General features: G+C 40.1%; 1 protein-coding gene across 5 annotated transcripts in view; it reads left to right on the top strand.

Annotated features, from left to right (window-relative positions):
- Nucleotides 1-4,841: 4,841 nt before the first annotated feature.
- The window catches only part of TLR3 (toll like receptor 3), a 53,545-nt gene continuing 31,738 nt past the window's right edge, over nt 4,842-26,648 (top strand). Inside the window, exons 1-6 of one of the 5 annotated variants that reach the window (XM_074866348.1) lie at nt 6,399-6,565; nt 7,865-8,313; nt 9,697-9,888; nt 11,475-13,300; nt 13,944-14,112; nt 16,119-16,902. In XM_074866348.1, the coding sequence (XP_074722449.1) occupies nt 6,529-6,565; nt 7,865-8,313; nt 9,697-9,888; nt 11,475-13,300; nt 13,944-14,112; nt 16,119-16,127 (2,682 nt within the window). In that variant the 5' untranslated portion in view covers nt 6,399-6,528 and the 3' untranslated portion in view covers nt 16,128-16,902. Of the gene's footprint in view, nt 5,023-6,398; nt 6,566-7,864; nt 8,314-9,696; nt 9,889-11,474; nt 13,301-13,943; nt 14,113-16,118; nt 16,903-18,529; nt 18,820-26,648 lie in introns of those variants that run through there. The other 4 variants (XR_012628687.1, XR_012628688.1, XR_012628686.1 and 1 more) reach the window with 4 other exon arrangements.

Below are 26,648 nucleotides of genomic sequence, written 5' to 3'. Positions count from 1 at the left end.
ACTTGTACTAGTGTTTGCTATCCGTGTTGCAAGCATGAGTGTAAATCAAATGCCGGCATTTCTACTTTATGATTAGAGTTTGTGTTCACAGTGAAATCCCTTGGTTTGTGGGCAATTGGATATGATCTGCATTGGGTTATAGATTTTTTTTGTTAGAAATATACTCTGAAAACAAACATGAAAATGTGCCAGAAAAACGGGAACAGCAAAAAAGGAAGGGATTCTGAAACCAGACAAATACTGTGGGGAGATGCTGGGAAATAAACTACTGCAAATAAAAAATGTTTAATATACAGGCTTAGTTGAGAAAACTGGATAAGAACAAGATTTTAAGGCGGCTGTCACCTTTTGGGGAGAGTTCTTAGAGGTAGAAATTGCCAAAAAAATATTTCCACAAGAATACTCAAGTCCTAAATTCCAGCCTCTTTACTGCTTCAGTATGTAAAAAGCTAAAACAATAGCATAATATATACATCTACATAAATCCACTGGTGCAAACATGAAACATTGTGATACCTCTTTAAAAAATGTTGAAATAATGAAGGATTTTGACTTTCTCTAACCCTAACTAAAAGGTTAATTAAAGTGACTGATTTCTAATTTCTCTAACTCCAGGGTTCTCTCTGGGATTAGAATTCCCTGGATGGAAAGTAAAGGCATTAACATAACACATGTACTGGTAGCAATGCAGCCTTATTCTTGCTGGAGCAGTGGAAGATGCAGAGAAAAGGTTGTAAAGGCTGCCTTTAACTGTACCAATGTAGAGAAGGTGGTTTTGAACAGGGAGCTATCTTAGAGTTGAATTCTTAGTTCTCTAAATTGCGTCCTGGCTAGGCTAAGTAAAGCAACGTAATTGTACTGAAAAGAGCTTTTGTGAATGCTCTTACTGTGCTAGAATTTTTCAGATAATGTGACTTGTTTTGCAGTTGTAGTTGATCTTTGCAGTCAGTGCAACACATCGGAAAAGTGTACATCACAGTGTCAAAGCTGGTGGGCAAATGCTGTAGAGTTTATCTGTGCATGTCCACTGGCATTTTGCATGTTATTTCTAGGCAACAGAGCCGCTGCTCATGGCTGGCTACTCGATAGCTTAAATCCCAAACAATGGCTGAAGTTGTCAGCTACCTGTCCAGGTCATGTTTTCAGCTAGGAATAAAAAAAAAAAAAAAGAAATGCACGGAAGCAAATTCTTCTGTTTCTGAGCAGCCAGAGATTTGTTAGAATGCTACTGAACATAGTCCGACTTACCTTTGATCTGCATGACAGTCCTCAGATACCCTTTTCCACTATTGTGTCCACAAAAAGCTAATGCTGTAATTCAATATTTACAACCTGTAAATAAGCAGTGATGAGCAAGCAGCCTTAAAGGAACTATTGTACCTGACCTGTTAGATTCTTCAACAGCACAATTACACTTCGCTGAATTAATGTAATCACAACACAGAAGAAGCATCTATTCTCCTGTCTCAGGAGGTAGATACAAGCTAACTCCATCTGCCATACTGCCCTCCCTTCTAGTTTCCTTGATGTTGCAGGATGTCCCTTGTCAAGACTTGCCTCAGATCTTAACTGTTCAGCTCTGCTCTTTCCTGCTTTCTAGGCTCGTTTCCAGACATCTTTAAATTCTGTTTGCATGAACCCATTCATTGCTGTGTGGGATGTCTGAATCCAACCACAACATATGGCACTTTCACCCTTTGAGTGGCTGATAGTCATGGGAAGTCTCTGCATGTGTTGTGTCATTTTGGATCTTCCCCCTGATGCTTGCAGTCTGACTTGCAGTTTACAAAACCACTGAAGTCCTATTAGCCATGTGCTAAATTGATACACTCATTTTGTATCTGAAGATCAGGTTAAGATCACTAGACTTCCTCTGTGCTTTTTTCTAGGCTAAGTTTTGGTGGCATGTTTGCTCCGGGAGCGTTCTGTGAGATTTCACTTACATCCCCACCTTTCTGTGCTTATAGCCCATATTAGCTTAAACTAGGTCTGTGCAGCAACTGGTTACTCTGCTGTTAAAGATAGATGTGAAATGGCTACGTCTCCAGAATTTTGCCTGACTGCCTTTCATCACTATTCAGAACCAACTCACTCAAGCTGCTTTCCTTGACCACAGTGTGGGAGCGCTGCTGAGTTTTTGCACTGTTTTTTTCCCTAAATTGTTCTCTGGACATGTGAAATGCTTTACTTTCCCCTCCATTATGAGTTTGCCATGTTCTTTCCAGCACTTGAAAACATAAGTATAGTTTAAAATAAGCTACAGTGGAGTTACGGCAACTTGAGAGCCTGATGTCATTTCACACCACTGAAATAAGCACAGATGTGTCCACTTTGTCCTCTGTCTCAGAAATACCATCCTTGCTGAACCTGCACTGGTTGTGTATGCCCTAGATTCTCCCTCACACAGTAGTATCTGCTGGTTCTTGAAAATCATGCTGCAAAATGTCTACAAGAGCTTTGTTGTTTTTAAAATTTTTTGTAATAAAGAAATGTTCTTACTCCTAGTGCAAGTGCTCCACAAGAGTGGAGCTTTTGAGCACCCTTGTGCCGTTGTCTCCCTGAGCCACTGACGTTATTCTAAAGCTAGAGTGTTGGAAGGGCACTGCTGATAAAATTAGCAGCTTCATCAGCATCAGATGGTTTTCCTGCATTGCACCTGAAACAACTCCAGCTTCCTAATAGGTCCCCTATGTGTATCAGGAAGAGAAAATTGAGAGGCAATAAACTATGAGGTGAGATCAAAGAGCGCACTTTATCTGTAGTATGAGTATGGTGCAGGGGCAGATGAGATGCAAAGTACCTGACAGTATTGCTGTGCTGGAATAATGACCTGCAAAGGTGGTTAGTTATTATGCTGCTTTACCATCAATGTATTTTCTTCTGTTCCAAAGCAGCAGAGTTATAAAACACAAAGGGAAAATCCTTTTCAGAGTAACTTAATTTGACTTCAGGTGGCTGTGCTTATGATTAAATGACCTTATCCAGTGCAGAAGCACACAGGGCAGCATAGAACAGAAACTTGCTCTTCCCATATGTTGCGGTTTAACCCCAGCTGGCAACTAAGCACCACACAGCTGCTCGCTCGCTCCCCCTCCAGTGGGATGGGGAAGTGAATCAGAAGGATAAAAGTGAGAAAACTCATGCATTGAGATAAAGACAGTTTAACAGGTAAAGCAAAAGCCGCATGCACAAGCAAAGCAAAATGGGGAATTAATTCTCCACTTCCCATGGGCAGGCAGGTGTTCAGCCAACTTCAGGAAAGCAGGGCTCCATCACCCATAACAGTGACTTGGGAAGACAAACACCATCACTTCCAACATCACTCCCTTCCTTCTTTTTTCCCCCAGCTTTATATGTTGAGCATGACATCACATGGTATGCAATATCCCTTTGGTCAGTTGGGGTCAGCTGTTCCAGCTGTGTCCCCTCCCAACTTCTTGTGCACCCCCAGCCCACTTGGTGGGGTGGTGTGAGAGGCAGAAAAGACCTTCACTGTGTAAGCACTGCTCAGCAGTAACTAAAATATCCCTGCATTATCAAGGCTGTTTCCATCACAAATCCAAAACAGCCCTGTACTAGTTACTGTGAAGAAAATTGTCTCAGTCAAAACCAGCATACCATAGCAAGATGAAAGAGAGGATCAATGTTTAACTGTGAAATGGGAATGAGACAGACTTTAGAGCCTTTCTGCTCCAAAGGAGCTTGGTTCTGGTCTCAGTTTCAGTGTCCTGACTCTAAGAATAGATAGTAATTTGTATTAGGCAGTTGCTGAAAGAATTCAGAGAGCAGGAGTAGGAACTAAGCCCTAAGGAGTAGGAACTAAGCCCTCTTTGGTAGCCAGCCTATCTCCCTGGGCTCCACTGTCAGTAGTCCCAGATTTAACAGGATATAGGGTAGCAACCCACACAGTCTCCCTCCCTCTCCAGAGCTCCTGGTGGGCAGGCAGTTAACACATTGCTGCAGGCTGTAATTTCAAACACTCTGAAGAATTAGAGCCCAAGTTTACTCTTTTCTGGGTGAGTCTGAAGCTACCCACTGTCCACTCAAGAGGGACAACTTGACTGCCTAAAAATGTAAAGTGAACTCAGTGGTGATGGTGTGTCCTAAGTACGGCTGGATGAGCCCTGCAGAGGATTCACCAATGCCGAGGCAGTCGAAGCAGTAGCACCTTGTGCTGCGTCCAGAAGCTCGTAGTGAGGAAGTCCCCTCCAAGAAACTGATGGGTCAGGACCCTGGGAAAGCAGGGACATGTGAATTCACAACCATTATGAAAAGGACACACATCTAAAAATAATTTCTTATTTTTAATACAATAGAAAATATTTTATTATCTCTCTTAAAAATGTAATCTATTTCTCTCTCACATAAACAAATTCCCTTTTAAAAAGGGATACTTTATGTAGCTCTGTAGGAACCTATCGGTGCTTTGTTTCTACATCAAGAGAGTACTGTTCCCATGTCAGTAATCTCAGTCAGCATATCTGCTTTTGGGGTAGATCCTCGAGGATTTTCAGAGACACTGGAATTAACAAGGAATAAATTGTAATTGAGTTATCGGTAGGGCAGTGCGGTGCTGCTCATCCGTGACACAGCTGTGTGCTCAAATCCGTTTCTGGCAGCGAATCACAAGTGCCAGCCCAACTCTGAGATTAGGAGCCATCTCCACCCTCGGCGCCTCGGAAACGTTTCAGGGCAGGACAATGGGGTGCGGAAGGGAGAGCAGGGCCTGCTGCGGCCCGGGGGATGCTCTCCAGGCCGGCTGGCGGGGCAGCCGCCGCCTCCTCCCTCCCGCCGCCCGCCGCCGGCCTTGGCTCCGCCGCTCGCTCCGGCTGCCCGCGGCGCAACCGGCCCCGCTTTCGGTTTCACTTCTTTCGACTCGGAGGAAACCAGTTTCCTCATGGTTTTCGTGTGCTGAGGAACTTGTGCAGTGCCTGGATGCCTCCGAAGTGAAGGAGATAAAACCTGCGGCGGTAAGCGGATGTCGTTCTTCACTTCTTAGTAATAAATGCGACTGTATCAGAGGTACAAAGCCAAAGTACTGCTCGGGAGTTTGGGCGATTTGCTTGACCTTGTATTCCTCCTAACTCGCAAGTTAGCGAAGTCGGTGCCATTGCTGTTTGCTTAATGAGTGTGCTTTGGTGCCTGGATGTGGTGCCCCTGTCCAGCTGACAAGGTATTTTTGTGTTTTTTAAAAAAAAAAAGGGCAAGAAAGGTGAAGTGGGAATGTCCCTCCCCGGGAGATGCTGGAGGCTCCCTTACTGAATTCTCCAGTTTCTTAAAGTTCTTGCTCATTCAAACTGTCATTCTTTCTTTTGTCCATTAAGTGTTATTCTGTAATGCTGTCCCTTCAGTCTGATAATGGGTGCATGCTTTCTTCACTGGATCCCCAGCCAAAGCATGCAACACCTAAAGCTGACTCCAGACTTCCTACAATGAAAAAACAGAAAAAGGCAGACCTTCAGGCCTCACTGGAAGTCAGCCAAAGAACTTGGTTTGTGTTTGTGCAGTACATTTCTTGTGCCTTTCAAACTTAAAGATGAGCTGTGCTGAGGAGCCTGACAGTTAACTGATCTCCCTAAAACCAAACCTCAGTAGGATGCAGGCCAGAAGGAAACCTTTTGTTACGGACAAGCTCTCCCTTTGTTTTCTTTAGCTCTTCCAGCAGCTGGGGTGCAGAGGGATGAGGCAGGGGAAGTGGTTCTTCATTTTCTTCAGCTACAGGACATGGGTGCTGTGTTCAGCAGCAGCTGTAGCAGGTCAGGCTGTCTGTAGGACCATCAGGTTTAGTTATTTGCTGCCCCCCTCCCTTTTCCTGTTTGCCAGTGGCAGGTGAGTGGAGAGCCAGGCTGTGTGAGCTGCAGAAGGGTCAGGCCCACAGACAGTGCCCAGCAGGGAACTGTTTTTTCATTAAGGTTAATTTAAAATCATCTTTTGTAGTTCTTTGTGTATGCTTTTGCAATGTTTTATGTCCCTCTTTCCCTCACTTGTATCCCTACGCCCACTGGATTTTATTGATGCCTTTCCCTAGATGGCCAGGTTGTTCCCACAGAGGCTCTCACGGGTTTCCCCTCTGTGTATTTTTTTTGCCACTGGAGCAGTCCTACTGCATGCCCTCTGAAAAGGCAGGTCACCTACGGAGCCAAACTCTGCTGGGGTCTGACCTGCTAAACTCCTGTTTGGCTGCAGGTTGCAGTGTCAGTTCCTCAGTGTGTTTTGTTACGGTAGTGAAAACTCTTCTCTTTAAAAAAAAAATCAGTCTGAAGGCTTGTTCTTTTTCTGTACAAATGTGCTGGTTTAATTTCTTGTTTCACTGTTCGCTGTTGAGCAATAACCTAATGTGCTCAAAGCTAGATCATGTTAATTAAGCACAGGTTCCAAGCAAAGGAAAATGTGAGCTGCAGAACTAAGAAAGCTGGTATTCCTTAAGAAGCTCTTCTAGATTCCTGTTAAGTCTAGTAAGGTTAAATTCCCTTCTATAGCCTGTTCTGAAGTGGAGCACTGATAGTCTTCTCTACCTGGGAGCTCATCATGCTGAGACTTAACTCTGGAAAATTGAGGTTGGCAGGTAGGTTCCAATTATGTTGGCAGAAGGCCATACAGATATGTGTATATGGAGATTGTGGAGATACTCAAAGACTTGGGGGTGAAAGTATAAGCTTTATATTTTTTTAAAAAGAAAAAATTGAAGTGGAGGAACCTAAGTTTACTGTTCTTTGCTAAAGCATGGACAAATATTCTGGCAAGCACTCCCAAAGTATTTGTTCTCCCTCTACTAAAGATTAAATCTGTAGAGAATGATATGGAAGATACACTGGACTCTTCTCTTGATTAGCAGAAAAACTATTTAATTAGACAAGCTCTATGGCTCAGCAGGCTAGTCAAACCCTTCTGAGCTCTTCCAGCTCTATTCCGGTCAGAATTTGTGTGGAATTAATTTTAATCCTTATCTAGTAAAGCTGTACTACAAAATCACCAGGTAAATTTAAATCTTATGGATACTAAATTGAAACTGAATAAAACATGAAGTCAGATTCATCAGAAATGTAATGCCTAAACAGGCAGAGCCATTGAAGATTAGAGCACCAGTAGACAGAGATTGATATCCTAAGGAAATGCTCCAAAGATAAGGGGTGGGGTATATAAATTCTTAAATGTGTAAGTTTTCTTCTGTGAAGTATTTGGATAAATGTAGAGAACACTGTCCATAGACTCAATACATCTTGGCTCTTCTGTTTTTTTCTCTGACTAGGTTGGTACTGATTTATTTTGTCAGCTCTTACTTTCACACAAACCCTTCTGTGGCCTGGTATTTCTTCTTTCGCTATGAGAAATTTTGTGTGGCTGGCTTGTAAAACAAAAAATGGCAAGAACTGTAAAATAAAGAAGTGGTATATTAGGCATTCTGACTGCATATAACTAAAAATAATTTAAGTGCAGTTAAGCTCAGAGTATAGTGATTAACATTGAGGGGCCTGTGTATAAATATTTATCACTGTGGTTAAGCTCAGAGCTCAATCATTAACATTGAGGGGGGCTGTGTATAATTTGTCATATTTATTGTATTTTATGCAAGCTAAAGCAATGCAAAATTAATCAGAAAGGGAAAATGGTTGGAAACTTGCATTGATAATAGATAAAGTGTTGTTAGCTTTTTGAACATAATTTTTATGTAAGACAATACTATTGTTTTTAAAGAAAAATCTTAATTTAGAGAGAGTATTAGACGTACCTTTTCTGCAGAAATATAATGGTACTTTATGGGTAAAAAATACTGAGTGCTCAGTGGCTTGCATAGCCTTCAGTTTAAGATAGAAGTTGTGTCAAAATGACTATAATTTGTACTGTGTTCATTTTGCCTTTGCAGATAAAACAATGGGAAGTGCTGTTCTTTGGTGGAGCAGCTTATCTATCAGACTGGTATCTGTCTGCTTGCTGTGTGCATCAGTTGGGAAGCAATGTCAGATCCGAAATGAAATGGCTGACTGCAGTCACCTAAAGCTGACTCAAATTCCTTCTGATCTCCCGAACAATATAACGGGTTTGGACATTTCTCATAATCAGCTAAGACAGCTAGGTCCTGCAAATCTCACCAAGTACAGCCAGCTGGTTTACTTGAACGCAGGCTACAACAGCATCTCTAAACTGCAACCAGAATTGTGCCAAAATGTGCCCCTGTTGCAGATTCTGAAGTTAGAACATAACGAATTGTATAAGCTCCCTGACAGAGTCTTTGCTTCCTGCACCAATCTGACTGAGCTCAATCTAGGATACAACAGAATAGATATAAAAAATGATCCTTTCAAATCCCTGGAGGTAAGCTTTAGAAATGCACCTTTTCATTTAAATAAAGTATGGATGGGGAATTTACTGTATTTTCCAGTATGTGTACAGAACAGCTGCCTATCTGAAAATACCCAGCATATAATCTTTGTTCATTGTTTTTGTAAAGAAAAATCTCTTGTGTTAGAGCACACGGGAATCTCAGCCATCCTTATGAGTCAATGCTCTTCATCCCCTTTTTCCTACTGCATCCCATCAGGACACCTCTCCCTACAGAATCTGTGCAGCAGCTGATGACATATAGGGCAAAGTGGATGGTGTGGAATCTGAGTTGCCTGGGGTATAAAAATGGTAGCTAGCCTAAATTCTCAAGGTCAAGGCATAATTACTCAGACCATGAAAGCCAGTGCTTAGGCTGAATGTAGTGTCTCAGGGGGTTTTGGGGATTGAGATCCTTTGTTTTCCCTGGTAGTTTACGTGTGGTTAAATATTCTTCTCTGTAGCATGTATGAGGTTGGGGAACCAGCACAGGAGGCAGGAAAAGACTATGGCATTGCTTTGCACCAGGCAGGGAATCACAAAAAATGAAAGTCCTAAGGACAAAAGAAAATAGAGACAATGTGTGGGTACTTATTGTTGTACAGTGTGCATGTTGTTTTGAACAAGTCTGAGCTCTTCTGCTAAACTCAGTATTCCAGTTCAGTCACATAAAATCTACTTGCTTGCATCGTGGGACTGCTGTCTCAACTAAGTACAAATGAGTACAGCTGGCTTTGGTGCTGGGAACAGGACTGAAGTTCTGGCCTTCCTGGCTTTGCTGCTGCCCTGTTACTGATGGAGGCCAAGGCTTGGGGCACCTCAGGGCACACTCTGTGGAGTCACCTTTAGGGCAGCATCTCCTCCTCTGCAGATGCAGGAGAAGTCTGAGCACCTGGGCGTGAGCTGGAGTATCACGAGGCGTACAGCACTGATCTTTGTAGGCTGCTACTGCACTTCTCTTCACCTTCCTCACTCCTGTTTACAGGGGTTGGACCACAGTGAAGAGGTGGAACACAAGGTTTAATACTGCCGTAGTCGTAACTGCAGCCAGTGTAGGCTCTGGCTTTTGTCACTTTATCTGGAGCAGGAGGGCTGTCAGTGAATTAAGGAATTTTAGATAAAGTAATTCTTTGGTTTGCAGTAGATGTTTTAGCACGTTAAGACCATAAACACAATGAAAGTTACAGGTGTGGAAGCTACAGAAGGCTTCTTTCTGCAGGAGCTCAAAAGCTGCCATTTCTCTATTATAAATTTATTTTAATTGTAGTATTGCCACTAGTTTCTAATCCATTGGCTCTTATGCAATATTTCAAAATGGTTTTGTATTATATAAAATAAAAATAATTTCTTACTTTTCTATTTACATCTTCTTCCCAGAATTTGAATATTTTGGACCTATCTCATAATTTTTTGAAGTCAGCAAATTTAGGATTGCAGCAACAGTTGAAGAACCTTCGTGAGCTCATGTTGGATAGCAATCAAATCACTGAGTTAAAAAAGGAGGACTTCAGTTTTCTCAGCAACACCTCATTGAACAGTCTTGATTTGTCATCAAATCCACTGAAAGAGGTAGGAAGCATTTCAACAGAAATTCAACAGGTTTAAGTATGAAGTGGATTGTTTGGCATTTATATTACACTTTTGATCCCCTGGGGTCCAAGATAAAACCATTCAGTTGTATACAGCATTACTCCTGACCTCCATTACTGATACACATAATTATTCATTATTCTTCTCCCACTGAAATCAGCAAGAGCTGGTTCCATGTAGATCAGAGGTCTCAAGCAAGAGTAAGATCAAGTAGCTCTGTGAACCTTTACCAAGTACTTTCTATGCAGGATTTTTTTGGTATGTGCTGAAGGTGAACAGCTGACATACTTTCTAAGTGGGGAAAAAGTGCAATATTATGCAAGGCAAGTTATACAATCTAAGTCTCACTTCCTAGCTAATCAAAGAGAATGTTCATTTGTGGCTGTGGAGTACCCCAGAGAAATAATCGCTGCAGAAAAGTACACTCACTCCTTTAAAAAACACAGGGGTGTTTTCTCCGCGACCTACCTCTCTGTTCTCTCTGACCTGCTTCTCAGTGTTGCAGTATGATTCTTTGAAGAGTGATGGTAAGTGTTGCAGTTCTAAACTGATTGACCCTCAGCATATGAATACTGAATTTGCATTGAATTAACTTGTTTTTTTTCCCAGTTGATTGATCTGTAAAGAACATGTACCTTGAAATTACAAGAATATTGTAAAGTGGCATAAATTTGTACCACTGCTGAGAGGCAATCCCGCTGTCCTCTTTCCCTTGGCCACTTTGTCCCCCCTCTTTCTGGTACAAGCTTTAATGAGGCTATGCACTCTACCTATTTTTTGGCTTGGTTAGTTTGTAATCAGGGTGGTTTCCTGTCTGGTTCACCACATGACTGCATATATGACCATATTGGCATAAGGGTACAGTGTGTGGATAAGTAGATGGGACTGCTCCTTTCTTAGTGCTACTTTGTTAGTTTAAGCTGCTCTGATTTTACAGTACTGCTGTCTGAAAAGCAACCTTATGCATTCCAATCATTCTGACAAATGGAGTATTTAATCATTCAGCTGAACCAAGATGATGGGCTAGCACTATGATGGAGACTTGTGATTTATATTGTGGAAGCAAGTGTGTAGTATATGTCGTGAGTGTAGCTTCTGCTCACACAGAGAAACTGGGTTTCTTCTTGGCTGTCTGAAGGCCTAAATAACTTTTTTATAGTATATTTGGTTTTGTACTAGTAGCTTGGTATCACTAGCAGAAATAAAAGAAAGCTGAAGAAAGAGATTATCTCAATTTCTAAGATACTTCTAGTGAAAGAGTTTTTAGTTACTGGATACAAAATTGTAATTAATTTGCATCTCACTAAGGAACCTTCTATCATCTTCTGAAAGAGTACTACTCAGAATTAAGATAATCATGTTCCAAATTTTAGAACTATTATCACAGGAAGTATAAACTCCAAGAAGTGTTCGTCTGAACTTGGATGTGGAAAAATCTGAGTGTAGGAGTTACATTCTGCTTGAAAATCTCATTTGAAAACCTTTTCAAATTTTGGCTTTATGGGTCAACTTTCTTACATAATCCTCTTATTTAGGTCAAAACTCTTTTTCTTTTTCCTTTTCAGTTTCACACAGGATGTTTACATGCAATTGCAAATCTGTTTGGTCTTGTACTGAACGGTGTTGAACTTGGTGAAAATCTCACAAAGAAACTTTGTACAGAATTATCAAACACAGCGATTCAGAATCTCTCACTGAGCCATGTGAAGCTTTCATACATTGGCAAGTCAACTTTCCAGGGACTGCAAGGAACAAATCTTACAGTTTTAAACCTTTCCCAAAATTCTCTGTCTGTGATAGAAGATGACTCATTTCAGTGGCTTTCAAGTTTACAGTACTTAAACCTGAAGCATAATAACATTCATGTATCTTCACGTTTATTTTATGGATTATCCAGCCTCAAACATCTGAATCTGATAAATTCACTTACTGGGAAAATTGAAGATTTTTCCTTCCATTGGTTATACCACCTGGAGTACCTTATAATGGATAATAACAATTTTCCAGGAATTACTGCTAATATGTTCACAGGTCTGAACAATCTGAGATACCTGAGTCTCTGTAACTGCAACATAAACTTACAAAGAATAACTAATAAAACATTTTCATCACTTGCTAATTCCAGTTTGCAGGTTCTCAACCTCACAAAAACAAGAATCTCTACAATAGAAAGTGGGGCATTTTCTTCCTTGGGACACCTGAAAATTCTCGATCTTGGTCTCAATGAAATTAGTCAAGTGCTCACAGGTCATGAGTTTAAAGGCCTCGATAATATACAAGATATTTATCTTTCCTATAATAAAAACTTGGCTTTGCGAAGTGAATCATTCATTTTTGTCCCAAGCCTTAGAAAACTGATGCTGAGGAAGGTAGGTTGTAGTGATCTGGCAGTTTCTCCCTCGCCTTTTCATCCTCTACAAAACCTGACTGTCTTGGACATCAGCAACAACAATATAGCAAATGTAAAAGAAGACTTGTTTGATGGACTTCACAAACTTGACATTCTGGATTTGCAGCACAATAATTTAGCCCGACTTTGGAAACATGCAAATCCAGGTGGCCCTGTTCTTTTTTTAAAAGATCTTCCTAACTTGCGTATTCTCAATTTAAAATCAAATGGGCTTGATGAGATTCCAGTTCAGGTTTTCAAGGGCTTGTTTCAATTAAAAAACCTGGATTTGGGATCAAATAATTTGAATTTGCTTCCAGCAACTCTGTTTGATGACCAAGCCTCTCTGAATTCCTTGAACCTTCAGAAAAATCTGATAACTTCAGTTGAGGAAAAAGTGTTTGGTCCAGCTTTCAAGAGCTTGAGAATACTAGAGATGGATTCCAATCCATTTGATTGCACCTGTGAAAGCATAGCTTGGTTTGCTGATTGGCTTAATGTGACCCAAGCATATATACCTGGATTGAGGTCCCAGTACATTTGCAACACCCCACCTAAATATCATGGTAGTCTGGTGTTGCATTTTGATAGCTCAGCCTGCAAAGACAGTGCTCCATTTAAACTTCTGTTTGTGATCTCTACTACTAATGTGATACTACTCATTTTTATTGTTCTTATCATACATTTTGAAGGATGGAGAATAGCTTTCTACTGCAATATTGTAGTAAATCGAACACTTGGTTTTAAAGAACTTGACAGACAACAGGAAGAGTTTGATTATGATGCCTATGTTATTCATGCAAGACAGGACAAGAATTGGGTGTCTAAGAATTTCATCTCTCTGGAAAAAAAGAACCACTTTCAAATTAGGTTTTGTTTAGAAGAACGGGACTTTGAAGCAGGCATATCTGAATTTGAAGCCACAGTTAACAGTATAAAAAAGAGCAGGAAGATTATTTTTGTTGTGACTGAACACCTCTTACAGGATCCCTGGTGCAAAAAGTGAGTAGGATATAAAATTTTATATGTAAGGGTGAATATTTCTTATCAGATTTTGTTAACTAGGTAATCTTTATTTGCTGTGTAATTTAATCAAAAATACCATTTAATAAAAAATGCAAATTCTACTTAATGTATTGTAACTTCAGAATAGTTCCTAAGCTAATTGCCAGGTTAATTGCTCCACATGTACACTAGTGGAAATTTGAATCTCTTAGTCAATATATATTTATTTTCAAAAAGTCAGGCTGTCATCTGTGCAGATTGCTCTCCTTAACATTACATGTTTGAAAAAGAGCTATAATGGGTGAGATCACTAGTATCCAAAGATGATTTTTATTTGCCTTTAAATGAGTCTTTTCACCTTTCTTATGTAGTGATCTTGAAAAGAAAGGAACTTTATGCTAAACAAGGCTATATCAAGACTTAGGTTATATTTTTAGAGGATTTTTATTTTTCTTTAGTTAGAAAGTAACTAATTTAAGATAAGTAATGAGAATTTGATATCATAGAATAGATATTAAGACTTTTGTTTGAGTCCAGTCCTTGCATTGCAATGTGCTATTATGTCAGCTATTAAAAGAACTGTAATTTTTTTCCCTCCACATGAAAGAAAACATGTATTTTTGTCTTATTTTTGCTTCAGTTTTAAGGTGTATCATGCTCTTCAGCAAGCTGTTGAACAAAGTCGGGACTCCATCATACTGATCTTTCTTCATGATATCCAAGATTACAAGTTGTATCATGCACTTCACCTGAGAAGAGGAATGTTCAGATCCCGCTGCATCTTGAACTGGCCAGCCCAGAAAGAACGAGTCAGTGCGTTTCATCAGCAATTAGTGAGGGCACTTAAATCTAATAGTAAAGTGCACTGAATTTTGAAATTACAAATTTGAATTATGGGGTCATTTTATTGCACATTTTCTATCATTGAAAAACTAACAAGCCTTCAGGAAGACCTGAAAAAGTTTGTCATGCTGGAAGGATACGTAAGAATTACTATAATTTAAATTTACTTGTCTATATTCATGTTTTTGCTGATATTTTAATTCACCTGCACCAAAGTGACATGTCAGAATAGATCATGATTGATAGTCATTTCAGTCTACATGTGGGAGAAATTCTGAAAAGCAGTGAGAATGACTGATGTTCTTGCAAAAACGTCAGTCTGATGTAGTGCAGAAAAGACAGACTCTCTACTTTAAAGGGATATGCAAAAGAGAATGCAATAATGATAAAATAGCAAATTCTGTGTAGAAGGTAGAGTGGACACTACTGCTTGCTTTCATAACACAAAGGGGGATTCAGTGAAATTAAAATTGGAAAGCTTTCCTTGTGAAGCACAGTAACATGGAAAACTATTTCTGTGGTTGAAACCAAGAAGCATAGCAGAGTTTCAGAGTTTTAAAACCTTTGTTTTAAGAGAAAGCCACAGAAAGAAACTTGACCCTGTGAGCAGCCTGTTCAGAACATGCAGTGAAGGATTGCTTATGCTTTCTGGGTGGGGCTAGTACTGGTGACTATCAAAACCAGATTTTCAGAGTAATGAGTCAACTGTGATTTAATCAATGTGGTATGTCTGAAAAAAAAATTTTTTACTCTTCCTTGCTGAAATTCAGAGAGCTGGCAGAAGGACACTTATACTGAGAGATGTCACCTTAATTCTTTGAATATGCCTAAAACTATATGCGGGCTTTTAAATAGAACTTGAAATCAATGTGAAACATGGCTAAGGCATAGCTGGTGCACCTGTATAAAATGAGTAAAGGCATAGGTATTTCTGTAGCATCACCAGAAGATAACTTTGTGGGGGAGGTTGCACTACTATAATTTCAGTGAAACAACAGCAACAACAAAAAAATACCCCGCCACCCCCCCCCTCCAAAAAAAATAGTTTTAAACTGTATCAGAAATATTACTGCCACTACAGTTACAGGTAGAGTGAGAGAAAAACTTAAAAAGTGAGTTAATTTCATTTTTTTTTGTTTCCTTTTTCTTTATGACTATATATAGTTTTGCCTGATACCTAAAAAGAAAATTATAAAGAAATCGGATAGAATTGTGTTTATTAATTTCTTGTTTATTAATTTCTTGTATATTAATCTAGCTTGTTTTTTCCTTAACAAACGTTACAGAAACATGGGCTAGTTGGCAATTGCCAGAGCATTAAGGTTCAAACATATGGACTGGTAGCTTGATCTGCAGAGAGCTGAGAACCAGCAAAGTGTGCTCTGAAGGGATGTTTATAATGTTTGAGACTGGTTGCAATTTTATGGAGAGTTTGAGCACAGTTTATTAAATTAGACACTAAACAGTATGCTTTTATTAATATTTAATTGCTGCTCCAAGGACACTATAAAACTTTGTCAATTTTTAGTAGGTGTGTGAGCCCTCAGTAGCTTGGGAATATTTTTAAATTGCTTTTTCCCCCTAGCATTTCCCTCAACAGTTTCAATACTGCCATTACTCCAAGAATGCTGTTTTACTGCTTTAGAAAACAGCTTTCAGATAGTTCAATACTTAACATTTTAAGCGTTTTCCCATGATTTGTTATATGCATAGATGAAATATACTAGTTTTTAATAGGTTTGTATGTCCCATGATGATAAAAAATGTAAATGAGAAAAATAATTAATGAAATAGATTTGCACGCACCTGAAGAGTGAAGGGGATGTAGATTGTCTTCACTTGCCTAGGAAGTCCTGAGTGAAAACAAAAAAGGCTTTGTTTAGAGCTGAAGTGATAGATGATGATTCCCTAATTACAGTAATGGGATTATCCCCATTGTGATGCTTTCATCTCATCTTTCTGACCTTTTCAGGTGAAGTGACAAATTCTTTCTTCATGCTTAGGCCATGAAAGTTGAGGAGGCAAGTCGGTAAGGATGGGGTGCCAGGTATGCACCATGTCAATTGTTCTCTCTCTTATTTAAAGACTAACATGTGAAAGGTTTCCTATACTTCCTAAATCTGTAATGACACCTAGTAGCAGAATTTCTCATTCCACATCAATATAAATTGCTCAGAAAATGTTAGCAGTTCACATGGATATTAAAAATTACATAAAGATGCAAAGAATGCATGGGAGAAATGCTGAGGTGAAATGTGATGAAAGAAGTCAGACTAGATGATCAAATGGTCTTTTCTGGCCCTTAAACCCTGACAAATGACAGCATGTCTAAATTCTATAAAGATTTTTCTTGTTACTATAAATGCCCCCAAAGTTGGTCTCAGAACAGTGAAAAAATGTTACAGATGCTTAGTTTTGTAATATAGCTGCGAATACAAACTAAAAGTACTTGCTGATGAGTGAAAATAATTTTAATTGACAAAAATATGATGATGCATCCTAAACAGTTATTTTAGTATCTAATTCGGTTTAAAATAATTTACAACAGAGAAAGACATTATAAAGGCTCACAATGAAAGCACAAAAAGCACAAAAAAAGCGCATAAAAGCAATAAACACAGGGCCAATGGTAATCATCAATTATACTTGTCATAAAATTTTCACATAAATTTTCCCTGTTACCCACTTCTGCTCTGCTCCTGTACATTTTTTTGACAATATTATTGAGAGTAAATAAATGGGCTTACTGTGGTGAAGGGTTGTAAGTGCTTTTGGGATTAACAGCCTGTGTCTGAGCTGGGTAGTTGCTTTGCAGTGGGCAGCATCAGACTATAATATGCTGATTTGCTGAGGAGTTGGACACCAAATAAATGAAAAAGTTCCAAACTTGTAGTTTCAAAAACATTATGTAGGACTAGCAATCATCTGTTTTGAAAGCAGAATATCTAAAGGACTTGAGTGAGGCAGAATGCTCAAGTCTGTAGATCTGGGGTGGAACCTGACAATTTCAGTGGTTCTTGAATCATGAGGAGTAATGAACAAGTTACAGACAGTGATGTTCATAATCGGTTCTATTCCAGGTCTTCATGCAGGGTTGCTTTGAGGCTGCAGCTATATACTACACCTTTTCAGGCAAAGTGACAAATTCTTTCCTCATGCTTAGGCCATGAAAGTTGAGGAGGCTACTCACTAAATACTGCACACCGATGTGCTCAATCATGCTACTTTCACTGTGGCTCAGTCAAGGCTTTTTGACATGGTGAGGAATAAATGCAGTTCATACTGCTGCTAGGTTTGTATGGACCTGTTCCATAAGGTTTGGTCAGAATGTATGTATTTCAGTTTGTAAGAAAAAAAGCCCAAGAATATCCCAATTTCAAATCGCAGTCCTCTGCTTGGTGTCGTGTGTGCCCTGCTCTGCCAGGTCATTGCATTCCTTGACGTGCTCGGAAGACAAGGCAGGGATAAAATTCCCAGCTTTGTACCCTTGGCTGTTGTCTACCAGCAGCTGCCAGCTTTAAGTTGATAGTGCAACTAGTTGCTTGATGTATGATCGTGGGCTCGTACGTACAGAGCAACTGTGCTATCCTTTAGCTGGTGCTGTTCTTTTGGACGTTGCCAAGGGCCATGCTACCTGCCATATTCTGAGCTGCCACAATGTTTGCCCTGTCCATTATACCAGCCATTAGTGTCCCGAGACTGCTGCTGGCATGACCACGCATCTCTCCATCCATCCAGACAACCCTGTGTTGCAAAGGTAGGGCAGTTTTGCCCCAGCCCCCAACTCGTCTGCCACCAGCTGTCTGGCTTGTGCCACTGCTGCTGGTGTTTGTAGCAAAAGAGAGAAAAGTCTTTGATCCTGACGCCCTCCACTGCTCTCCAGGCTGTCTGGGATTTGCTGGCATCTTTGCATTTGGGCTCTCGTTCCTCCGCAGGTCCCTTCTGCGGTTGCCTGACATGGTGTAAAAAAGGTTGTACTGGGTGGGTGCGATCTAGCTCCCCATTTCTGTGAAACCCTTTGGGTGCACAACTGCGTGAAGGCTTTGAGGCGGGGCCCTGCGGCCCTTCGCAGATGGAGTTGGTTTCTGTCCCTTAATATTAGATGGGATTTTAACTAAAGGGACAACGTCATTGCCTCCGCACCCAGGCTCCAACAGGTTACTGCCCTACGCTTCCATACGCCGCTCTGGTGCGCAGGCTGATGGCGACTCACGGGCTTTCCCCCTGCGCCGTGCAGCCCGACGAGGCCCGCACCGCCCTCGGCGGGGTTTGTTTAGCCTAGCAACGCCCGCCGGGCCGGGCAGCAGGCGCGGGCAGCTCCCGCCGGGAGGACCTCTGGCCGCCCCCGCGGCGGTGGGAAGGGGCTCCCGGCCCGCCGCCGCCATGAAGGTGGCGGCGCTGGACCTGGGCGCCCTCCTCCCCAAGCTCCGCCGCGCCCCGCCGCCCCCCCCCAGCCCGCGCCCCCACGCCGGCGCGGGCTGCGCCCCGGGCAGGGCGGTGCCGCCGGGGGGAGCGGGCGGCTGCTCTTCGCGCCCGGTGCCCGCCGCGGCGGACAGGGAGGGCGGGGGTCGCTGGGGCGCCCAGGCCCTGCTCATCACCCTGCCCGACATCGGGGAGGAGGCGGCGGCCGACAGCGACGGCGAGGAGGCAGCGTGCAGCCCGCAGCACCCCCCGTGAGTGCGCGCCCCCTCAAACCCGGGGGGAGGCTGTGCGCCCCCCACTCCTGTGCCCCCCCCAGCCGCTGTGCGTGGGCACCTCCCTGCGCGGGAGTTTCCTCCCCGGGGCTGTGGTAGAGGCCGGAGGCCGCACCCTCGGGGGCGAAGGCGGTGGTCTGCGCGGGGGCCGTTCTCGGCGGGTGTGGGAGGCGAAGAGCTGGGCTGTGCTCGCGGTCCCGCTCGGAAGGCGGGCGGCTGTACCCCGGGGGAACGGCGGCCGGAGGAAACTGCCCCGGCCGCGGGGGGAGCAACGTCTCAGGCTTGTAGGAGAGGCCGAGCAGGGAGCCAGGGGGTGCTGAGCTGGGGTGGGGATCGCGGAGGGACCTCGTGGTATCGAGGCCTGTCCCGAAGTTACAGCTGTGCATCAAAGCAGGCAGTTCAGTCACTGCCTTGTGAAAATCAAGTGTCAACAACGGGTATGAAACTTTGTTTGGATGCTTCTGTGTTTAATCTTCAAGCTACACCTTAAAAATGTTCAGATATTGCTGAAGATAAAAGAAGCCTGTTAAGTATGCAAGGATTCAGTTGGTGATGAAGGTATAGGAAAGCAGAAAGTGTTTTCTTACCGTACATAAAACAGAAGAGCTTACTGAAGTGTCTAATAGTTGTATTACTGTGGAGTTCTTTGTACTCTTACAAAAATAAAAGGCCACCGTATATATTGCATGAACATCTATAATTGCTGCCTCTGTAGTACTAAAATACGCTAGTCTTTGATAATCAGAAAAACAATATTTTGTCACATATTGATAGGAATGAATATATTTTAGAAAATTAAGTTTTTAACTCTGTAGGACTGAAATCTCATTAGTGCGCTGTTAAACTTTCAGATCCATTTAAGAACCTCAACTTTTAGTTTGGTTTCCATGTAGCATAATATTTAAATTATAGTCCTCTGGCTTTCTGAATCAGTCTCTAGCTCTTACCCTGTCAGAGAAATTGTGCTTATTCCCCAGCATCCATGGTCATTAGCATTGGTATGTTAGAAGGTAGGCACCTATTCAGTCCTTTTGGAATCAGTTAGGAGTCTGATGTCTGAATGTGGCTGATCCATTTTTGAATGTCCTAGTAGTGTTTGCTTTTATAACATTCAGTAGCAGCAATGTTTTGAAAGTCACTGCTTGCTCTGTCTTGGGGAAAAAAGAAATGTTCTTTTACGCCTATTTAAACTGATCTACTAATTTTAAGGAGTGTCTCTAGTTCTTGTGTTGCAAGGTATAGTAATCATTCATCTTCTGTCTACCTCTTGTATGTTTTTTTTAAACCTTGAGCACATCATCTCTTAACCTTCCCCAAGAGTCCCAGTCTTTTTAGCCTTCCTTCTGAAAGTGACTCTCTGTTCCCTTCATCATGCTTGTAGCCCTTCTCTTATGCCAGTATGTCTTTCTTGAAATGCAGGGATGAGAACTGTACACAGTAGTCTGTGGACACAGTGAGGTTTTACACAGCAGCTAAGTGATGCTTTCCATTTCTCCCTGCTGTGGACCAGTGCTTTGTTGGTGGCTTTGGTTGTCACTGTATGTTGTGTCCATAATGACTCCAGGATTGTTTTCTGAAATGTAACTGCCACTCCCAATGTCAGCATCCTGTAAAGGTGCTTTAGATTGGTTATCCAGGAAAAAACATTGCCAATACATATTTGTAAATACATGCTTTTATCTAGATATTTATAAATTTATTTTAGCAAATAGTAAATGAGTTGAAATATTATAAATGCTAGATAACTAAGCTATGTAACACTGTGAAAATAATACAAGTAGGAACAGAAAACCTCCCTGACGTACTTCTTTTATTTCCCCTTACTCCCATTTAATGTGTTGGTTTTGTTTCAGATTAAATTGTAAGCTCTTTCAGGCTTAAACTTTTCCTAAATTTGTGTAGAATAGCAGCCTTTCTGAAAGAGGGAGGTTAATCTGGTTTGAAGTATATTGACAGAGTTCTGTTTGGAAGGTATTTGATGCTTTATATAAACAATAACAGAACCAAATCAGTGTTGTTTGCCTATTAATTTCCCACTAGTTATTTCTTTTTTTAGTACCAAAATTAAAGCCAAGTATAATGCTGTATGAGCCGCTGTTCCTGTTGAAGTGCGGATGAATTTCATCCTTTATTCTTTTTAATGATAAAATTCACTCTTAAGACAAACTAGTTGGTTGTATTGGGATGAAGAATAAACCCTATTACATTAAAACTGGTTGTGTGCAGCAAAATGCTTATTTTGGCTTGCTATTGAAACACTTCTGATATCCCCTAATTATCCCCTAACTGTTATACTTTTGTATGCATGGTGGCATTTCAAATATTTTATTTATAGCAGTCAAGCTTACTCTGGTAAGGTATTGTCTGTCTACAAAAAAACAAAACCAAACCAGAAAGATGTAGAAGAAGGAATAAGATACATCACTTTGACAAGGAAAGTCTATACCTCCACATTAGCATTTTTTTAATTAGATGGTTCCACTTAAGCTTTTAGAAGAAACATCTTAATTAAATATTGAAAACTTTAGTATTCCTTGCGTGGAGTTCAGATTTGAATTTGTCAGTTGCAAAATCTAATATTGTATTATTGATAGTTACACATAGCATGCTTTTGCTTATCCAAATGAGGTTCCTCTGTGACAAGTTTTATTGCCGTCCAGAATGTTTTAGAAGGTACTATCAATGGCTAGTGTACTTTCATTAATAGCAATTTAACTAGGAGCAGTTGGTTAATAAAGGATCCATTTTATGTCTTCTTTTTTTCTTCGGTGGTGACAAGTTGATAGCAATCAGAATACTCTGAGAGCACAAAATAGTGAAAATCTGGCACTGATTTCTTCCTATCTTTCCCAGGTACTCTGAATTGACTGAGCTCTGCAACTACCAACAACTGGTCCTAATATTGTGTAGGGCTAAACTATAGCAGTACTTTGTAAGATTTTACACTTACTGTTTATTTACATAGTGATTTCGTATCCTTCTAATAACATTGAAGGATTGGTAATGAATAAATCTCTTTTTCTTCAAATGGAGAAAAATATCCACTTTTACTACTGTTTTTTTTTTTTTTTTTTTTTTTTTTAAATAGATATATTCTGCTATATAAGATCATGAAATTCCTTGGGAGGATAATAAGATGCCTTATGCTATGCTTACCACAGTATGCTGGTGACATCTAGACACAGATTTCTTTTTTAAGAAGCATTGTGATTGCTATCCTAACATGTTGCAGTAACTAGAGGAGACAACAGCTCTTAGCTGATCTAAAGGTAAATTGGGCAAGGCTTATATTATGTTGTTTAGGAGTGGGTAATATTTTATAGGAATTAATTGCACTGCTCTCCATTTTCAGGATAGTTGGAATGGAATACGTGTTTGTGAACTTGGTGTGAGAAAGGTAGCCTTATCTGTGATGTTAAAACATCACTGTCTTCTGGTAGCTTTTATTTCTCAGTAGCTCAAGCTTTGGCCTTCAAAATCAACTTTTGAAGTGTGGGTATAAGTAACTTGATGAGCTGCAGAAGAAGATGGAAACTCAGATTCCCTGTCTCCTGTTTTAACCACTAAAAGCAATAGATCTCTTTCACACTGTAATGCATACTAACCTAGATGGAGTACTGCAGCGTTACTTAGCTGCTCATTTCCATTGTTGTACTGATCTAAGAGAGTAAATGTAGTAATGTAGTGGTTTGCCATGGTCTATTTCTTTCATTGCAAATAAGTGTAAAAGGCCTTAGAGGTAAATTTTAATTTTACATGGTACTGCGGAAGTCAATATTCCTCTAGATGGATGGAACTGAAAATAATTTCTAACATTTTATAATATTATATCTAACATTAGGTTTTTCGTAAAGTCTTACAAAGCCTCTAGCAAGTAGCTAATCAGCTAGAGAATGTGGAAAAAAAAAAAAAGTAAAACCAAAGAATCCCAATTTTCCTCAAAGTGCTTTTATTGCTTTCAGATGTGAAGAACTTACCCTTGTGTACATTGAACATTAGTCTGTCTTGCTTATATGAAGCTAAGGTGATAATGTTTACAACCAGGCATTTATTTCTGATCCAGTGCTGAGTGAATGGGATCACTAATGTTAGCCATGGAAGGGAGAAGAGGAAGGGCCCTGGGCCCATGTTGTTACACTTAACTGTGATTGTCAATTCCTCTAAAATCTTGTGAGTCGGGGGGCTAGAATCACATTCTACTTTATAATGTCTATAACGTGCTTTTTTTTTTTTTATAGTTCGTCAATGTAAAGTTCAGTGTGCAATTGTTTGTGGGGTGACACTTTTTAGTTTAGCTTTGACCCATAGTGGCACCAGATTAATATTTTTTTCCAATATTTCTGATAAGGTAGAAGATTCTTGGATCCAGCAGTAGCTTGTTGGAAGTTCGTGGTCTTTTCAGTGGTGAGATCACTCCTGTCAGCTTGATCAAGTTCTAAAGGAATTAGAGATTTCTTGTCCTCACAAAATACTGAATTTGGGACTGAATGAGTCAGTGTTTTCTGGCTGTTGTCATAATCTTGCTGGAAAACTTTTGAAGTGGTGTGGACGTGTACTTGTGTATGCACACTATATGGATAGTAGGGGTGAGGATTTCCATGCTATTTTGACTCCTTCACTTGAAAACACATCATTGTAATGTACACAAATCGGCACACAGATTATTTTTACCAGATAATTTCTTCTGAAGGGGAAATCTTAAGTAACCAATACAGGAAGCAATGGCTAAATTTTTTTTTTTTTTCTTACCCCTGTATTTTTTTACAAAAGCACATTCTAAATAGTTCTTAAAACCTCTGGAACTATGTGTAAAGCTTTTTAGCATTTTTGCTAAAAATACATATATATATGCATGCGTGCTTTATACTCCATTCAGAGAGTCTGGAATGTTTTTGGTAAATTCTTTTATTCTATAAACTGTAAGGGATAAATCCTAAATAGTATGCTTTGAATAATAACGTGAGTTATGTTGCAATGAAACAGGTTAACAATCTCCGAGAATATCATTACAGTGTTTTCTTCCAGACAGAAATCTTCATGGTAAGGCAAAATGAAACTCAGCATGCAGTTGTGTGGTCAGCAAATAACTGTCCATTGATAAATAAAACAGAAGCACATATAAAAGTGTTGCACAATTCTAGTAAATTAAAAATATGGGATTATGTGTGTCAAGGTTGAACAAGTTCCATCTCAAATCATCAGCATGGCTACAATAACCTGTACTTGTCATTTGCTAAAATGTGTCCCAACTGCCTAAGCACAAGTAAAACATTAAATAATGCAAAGCCGGTGAGATGGAGTACAAGCAAGCCATGTGTGCAGTTTTAGAGAGTATACATGTTTGAAGTTTAACATACATTTACAAAGTATGTCTGGTTTGTTACTAAGGAAGACACATTCAAATAAAAATATTTAATGTGACCAATTGCCCAAAGTCATACTGATAGACTATTTTAATATTTTTAATGACATGGCCATGTCTTTACAAAGAGCATATCGGGAACTTTTCTGCACCAGAATGTAAATCCCTATAGATTTTTTTATTATGGGTTATTATGCTACATGACTTAATATAGAACTAAAACATGACACAAAGAATCCAAACCTTTTGTCTTGCTTTCTATTTTACAACGTATTTCTAGTGGCTTTCACGTGCTCTCCATTGTTTTCCTCTCTTTTTCATGTTATTCCCCCTCCTCCTCCTGCTCGTTGCCTTTCACAACACTTTCTGAATGAGTGATAGTTTTTACATCCTTACTCTTCCCTTTCCTGACTAGGTGTGCTGAACTCCTGATACTCTTCAAAATATGTCCTCTCTTGACCATGTAGATTCCTCTGGATAGATTGGTTACTATCTTTCCATCTACTATCTAAAAAACATCTTACCTCAACAGTTGCCAGAGGTTTTAATGAATTGTTTAACCCTTTAATTTAATTTTGGTTTCTTCATTATCTTTCTATAACTGAAACTTTGTATATCATAGTGTACATACTTTTTTTTTCCTTCCTGTGTTAAAAAGAAATGCCTTTGTTGACCTGTGTACAGACACACAAACACTGCTGTGCATGTCTGTTCAGTTCATAGGTGCTAATGTGAGGTGAAAGCTGGTTAACTACTGGCTGATACACTGGCATTACCTCCCACAGGCTGTAGCCAGCAAGGAATAGAGGATTAGCACAGTGGCTTGGTGGCTCTTCTTAATAATCAGAAAGTGGAAGTGTACATGAGGGATTTCTCATGGACATGCAGCAGGAGATTACCTAACTGAACACTGCCCATCATCCGTGTATAATCCCTCTGGCTGATAAACCTCTATTTCAGCATGTTCACATAGTGAGCACTTGTGCTTTAAAATGTGTGAAATATGCTCTTTAATGCTTCCTGATGTGAAAGAAAAACATTGGAATAAGGACATGCTGCTCAGGGAACTTACTGCAAGATTGATCAGTACTTGAGATAAGCACTAGGAAAGATGTGTACACAGTACTGACAGCATTTCAATTGTATCCTGATGTTTGTTGCTCGTGGCAACAGAATTGTAGGGAGAGGCTTCTGCTGTGTAATATTTTGTCAGAGTATTGGAGCACTTGCTGATGTTTGATACTGCATGTTAATGGTAACCTAGCAGAGAGTATTGAATGTTATCTGGTAATTTAAGTGAACAAAAGTGAAAGTACAGTTTTGATCATGTAGAGAGCAGACTAGACGTGGTGGTTATCTTTTTTAACATTATAAACTCAATGGCTTGACCTCGCTGCAAAATTCTGTAAGGTATTTAAAACAGAGACTATTAAACAACTTCATTGCTTGAAATAAAAGTTGTTTATAAGCAGACAGATCATGTAACTTTGTGGTGTGTATAGTGATCTTTAAACTTCATGAAATCTGAAAATTTCAACATGAAAGGTATTTTTTTTATGAAAGGCAAAGCAAGCCTTTTTTTTTTTTTTTTTTTTTTTTTTTTTAGGAAAGGGCTTGAGGTTGTGGGAGAGATGGAGTATTGTTTCTTTGTTTTTCAGTAGTGCCTTTCTTCCAATCAAACACCATGGAAGTCACACTATAGAGAGGGTAGAGGAGAAGTTTGAGGTCCTCAAGCCTGTTTGGCTACAGAAGCTTTTAGAGATATGATGTGACATCTTGACATTTCAAGCCAGGGGTGTCTGTGGTCCCAGAGGAAGGAGAAAGGTACTTAGTATACCTGAGCCTATACAGACTAAGGTCTCCCCACACTTGCACTGCTTCACTCTGTACTGTAAAGCTGTTGCAATACAACATTTCAGACTTTTTTTTTAAATTCAGTATTCAGAGGGTAAGAAGTTCTGCACCTGTTCTGAATGGCTTATTATATGTCCATTTTTCTTCAGAGATTAAAGAACAGAGTGGAGGAAAACATTCTGATCTCTTTGATGTTATGCTGATGAAATTAACTGAACTTCCAAATGTACATCAGTAACAAGAATATACAGGGAAGGTCTTGTGGACCATTTCCAAATGTTTTGTTAGGGTGCTACTCCCTCCATGCCTGTTCAGACACTTGATCCTGCAGCAGTAAATGCCTCTTATCAGATCCAAAGAAATAAAACACCTTCTCTAAGACACTAACTAGCATTCTTTATTGTTGTAGTTAATTAAGATGGTAGTATTTTTTAATGTTAATTCATAATTTATATTAAGAAGTCAGATTTACTTCTATATATAGAAGAGGTACTTAACATGGATATCTTGCTCTCAGAAATTGTTTGTTTCCTAGAACTAAGTATTATACTTGTCTACATTTTCACAGTGAACCAAGATGAGAAATAGATTT

Source organism: Strix uralensis, chromosome 4 (genome assembly GCF_047716275.1).
Source record: "Strix uralensis isolate ZFMK-TIS-50842 chromosome 4, bStrUra1, whole genome shotgun sequence".
NCBI lineage: Eukaryota > Metazoa > Chordata > Aves > Strigiformes > Strigidae > Strix > Strix uralensis.
Note: the sequence above shows the minus strand (reverse complement) of the source record. Positions and strands in the feature narration are given on the sequence as shown.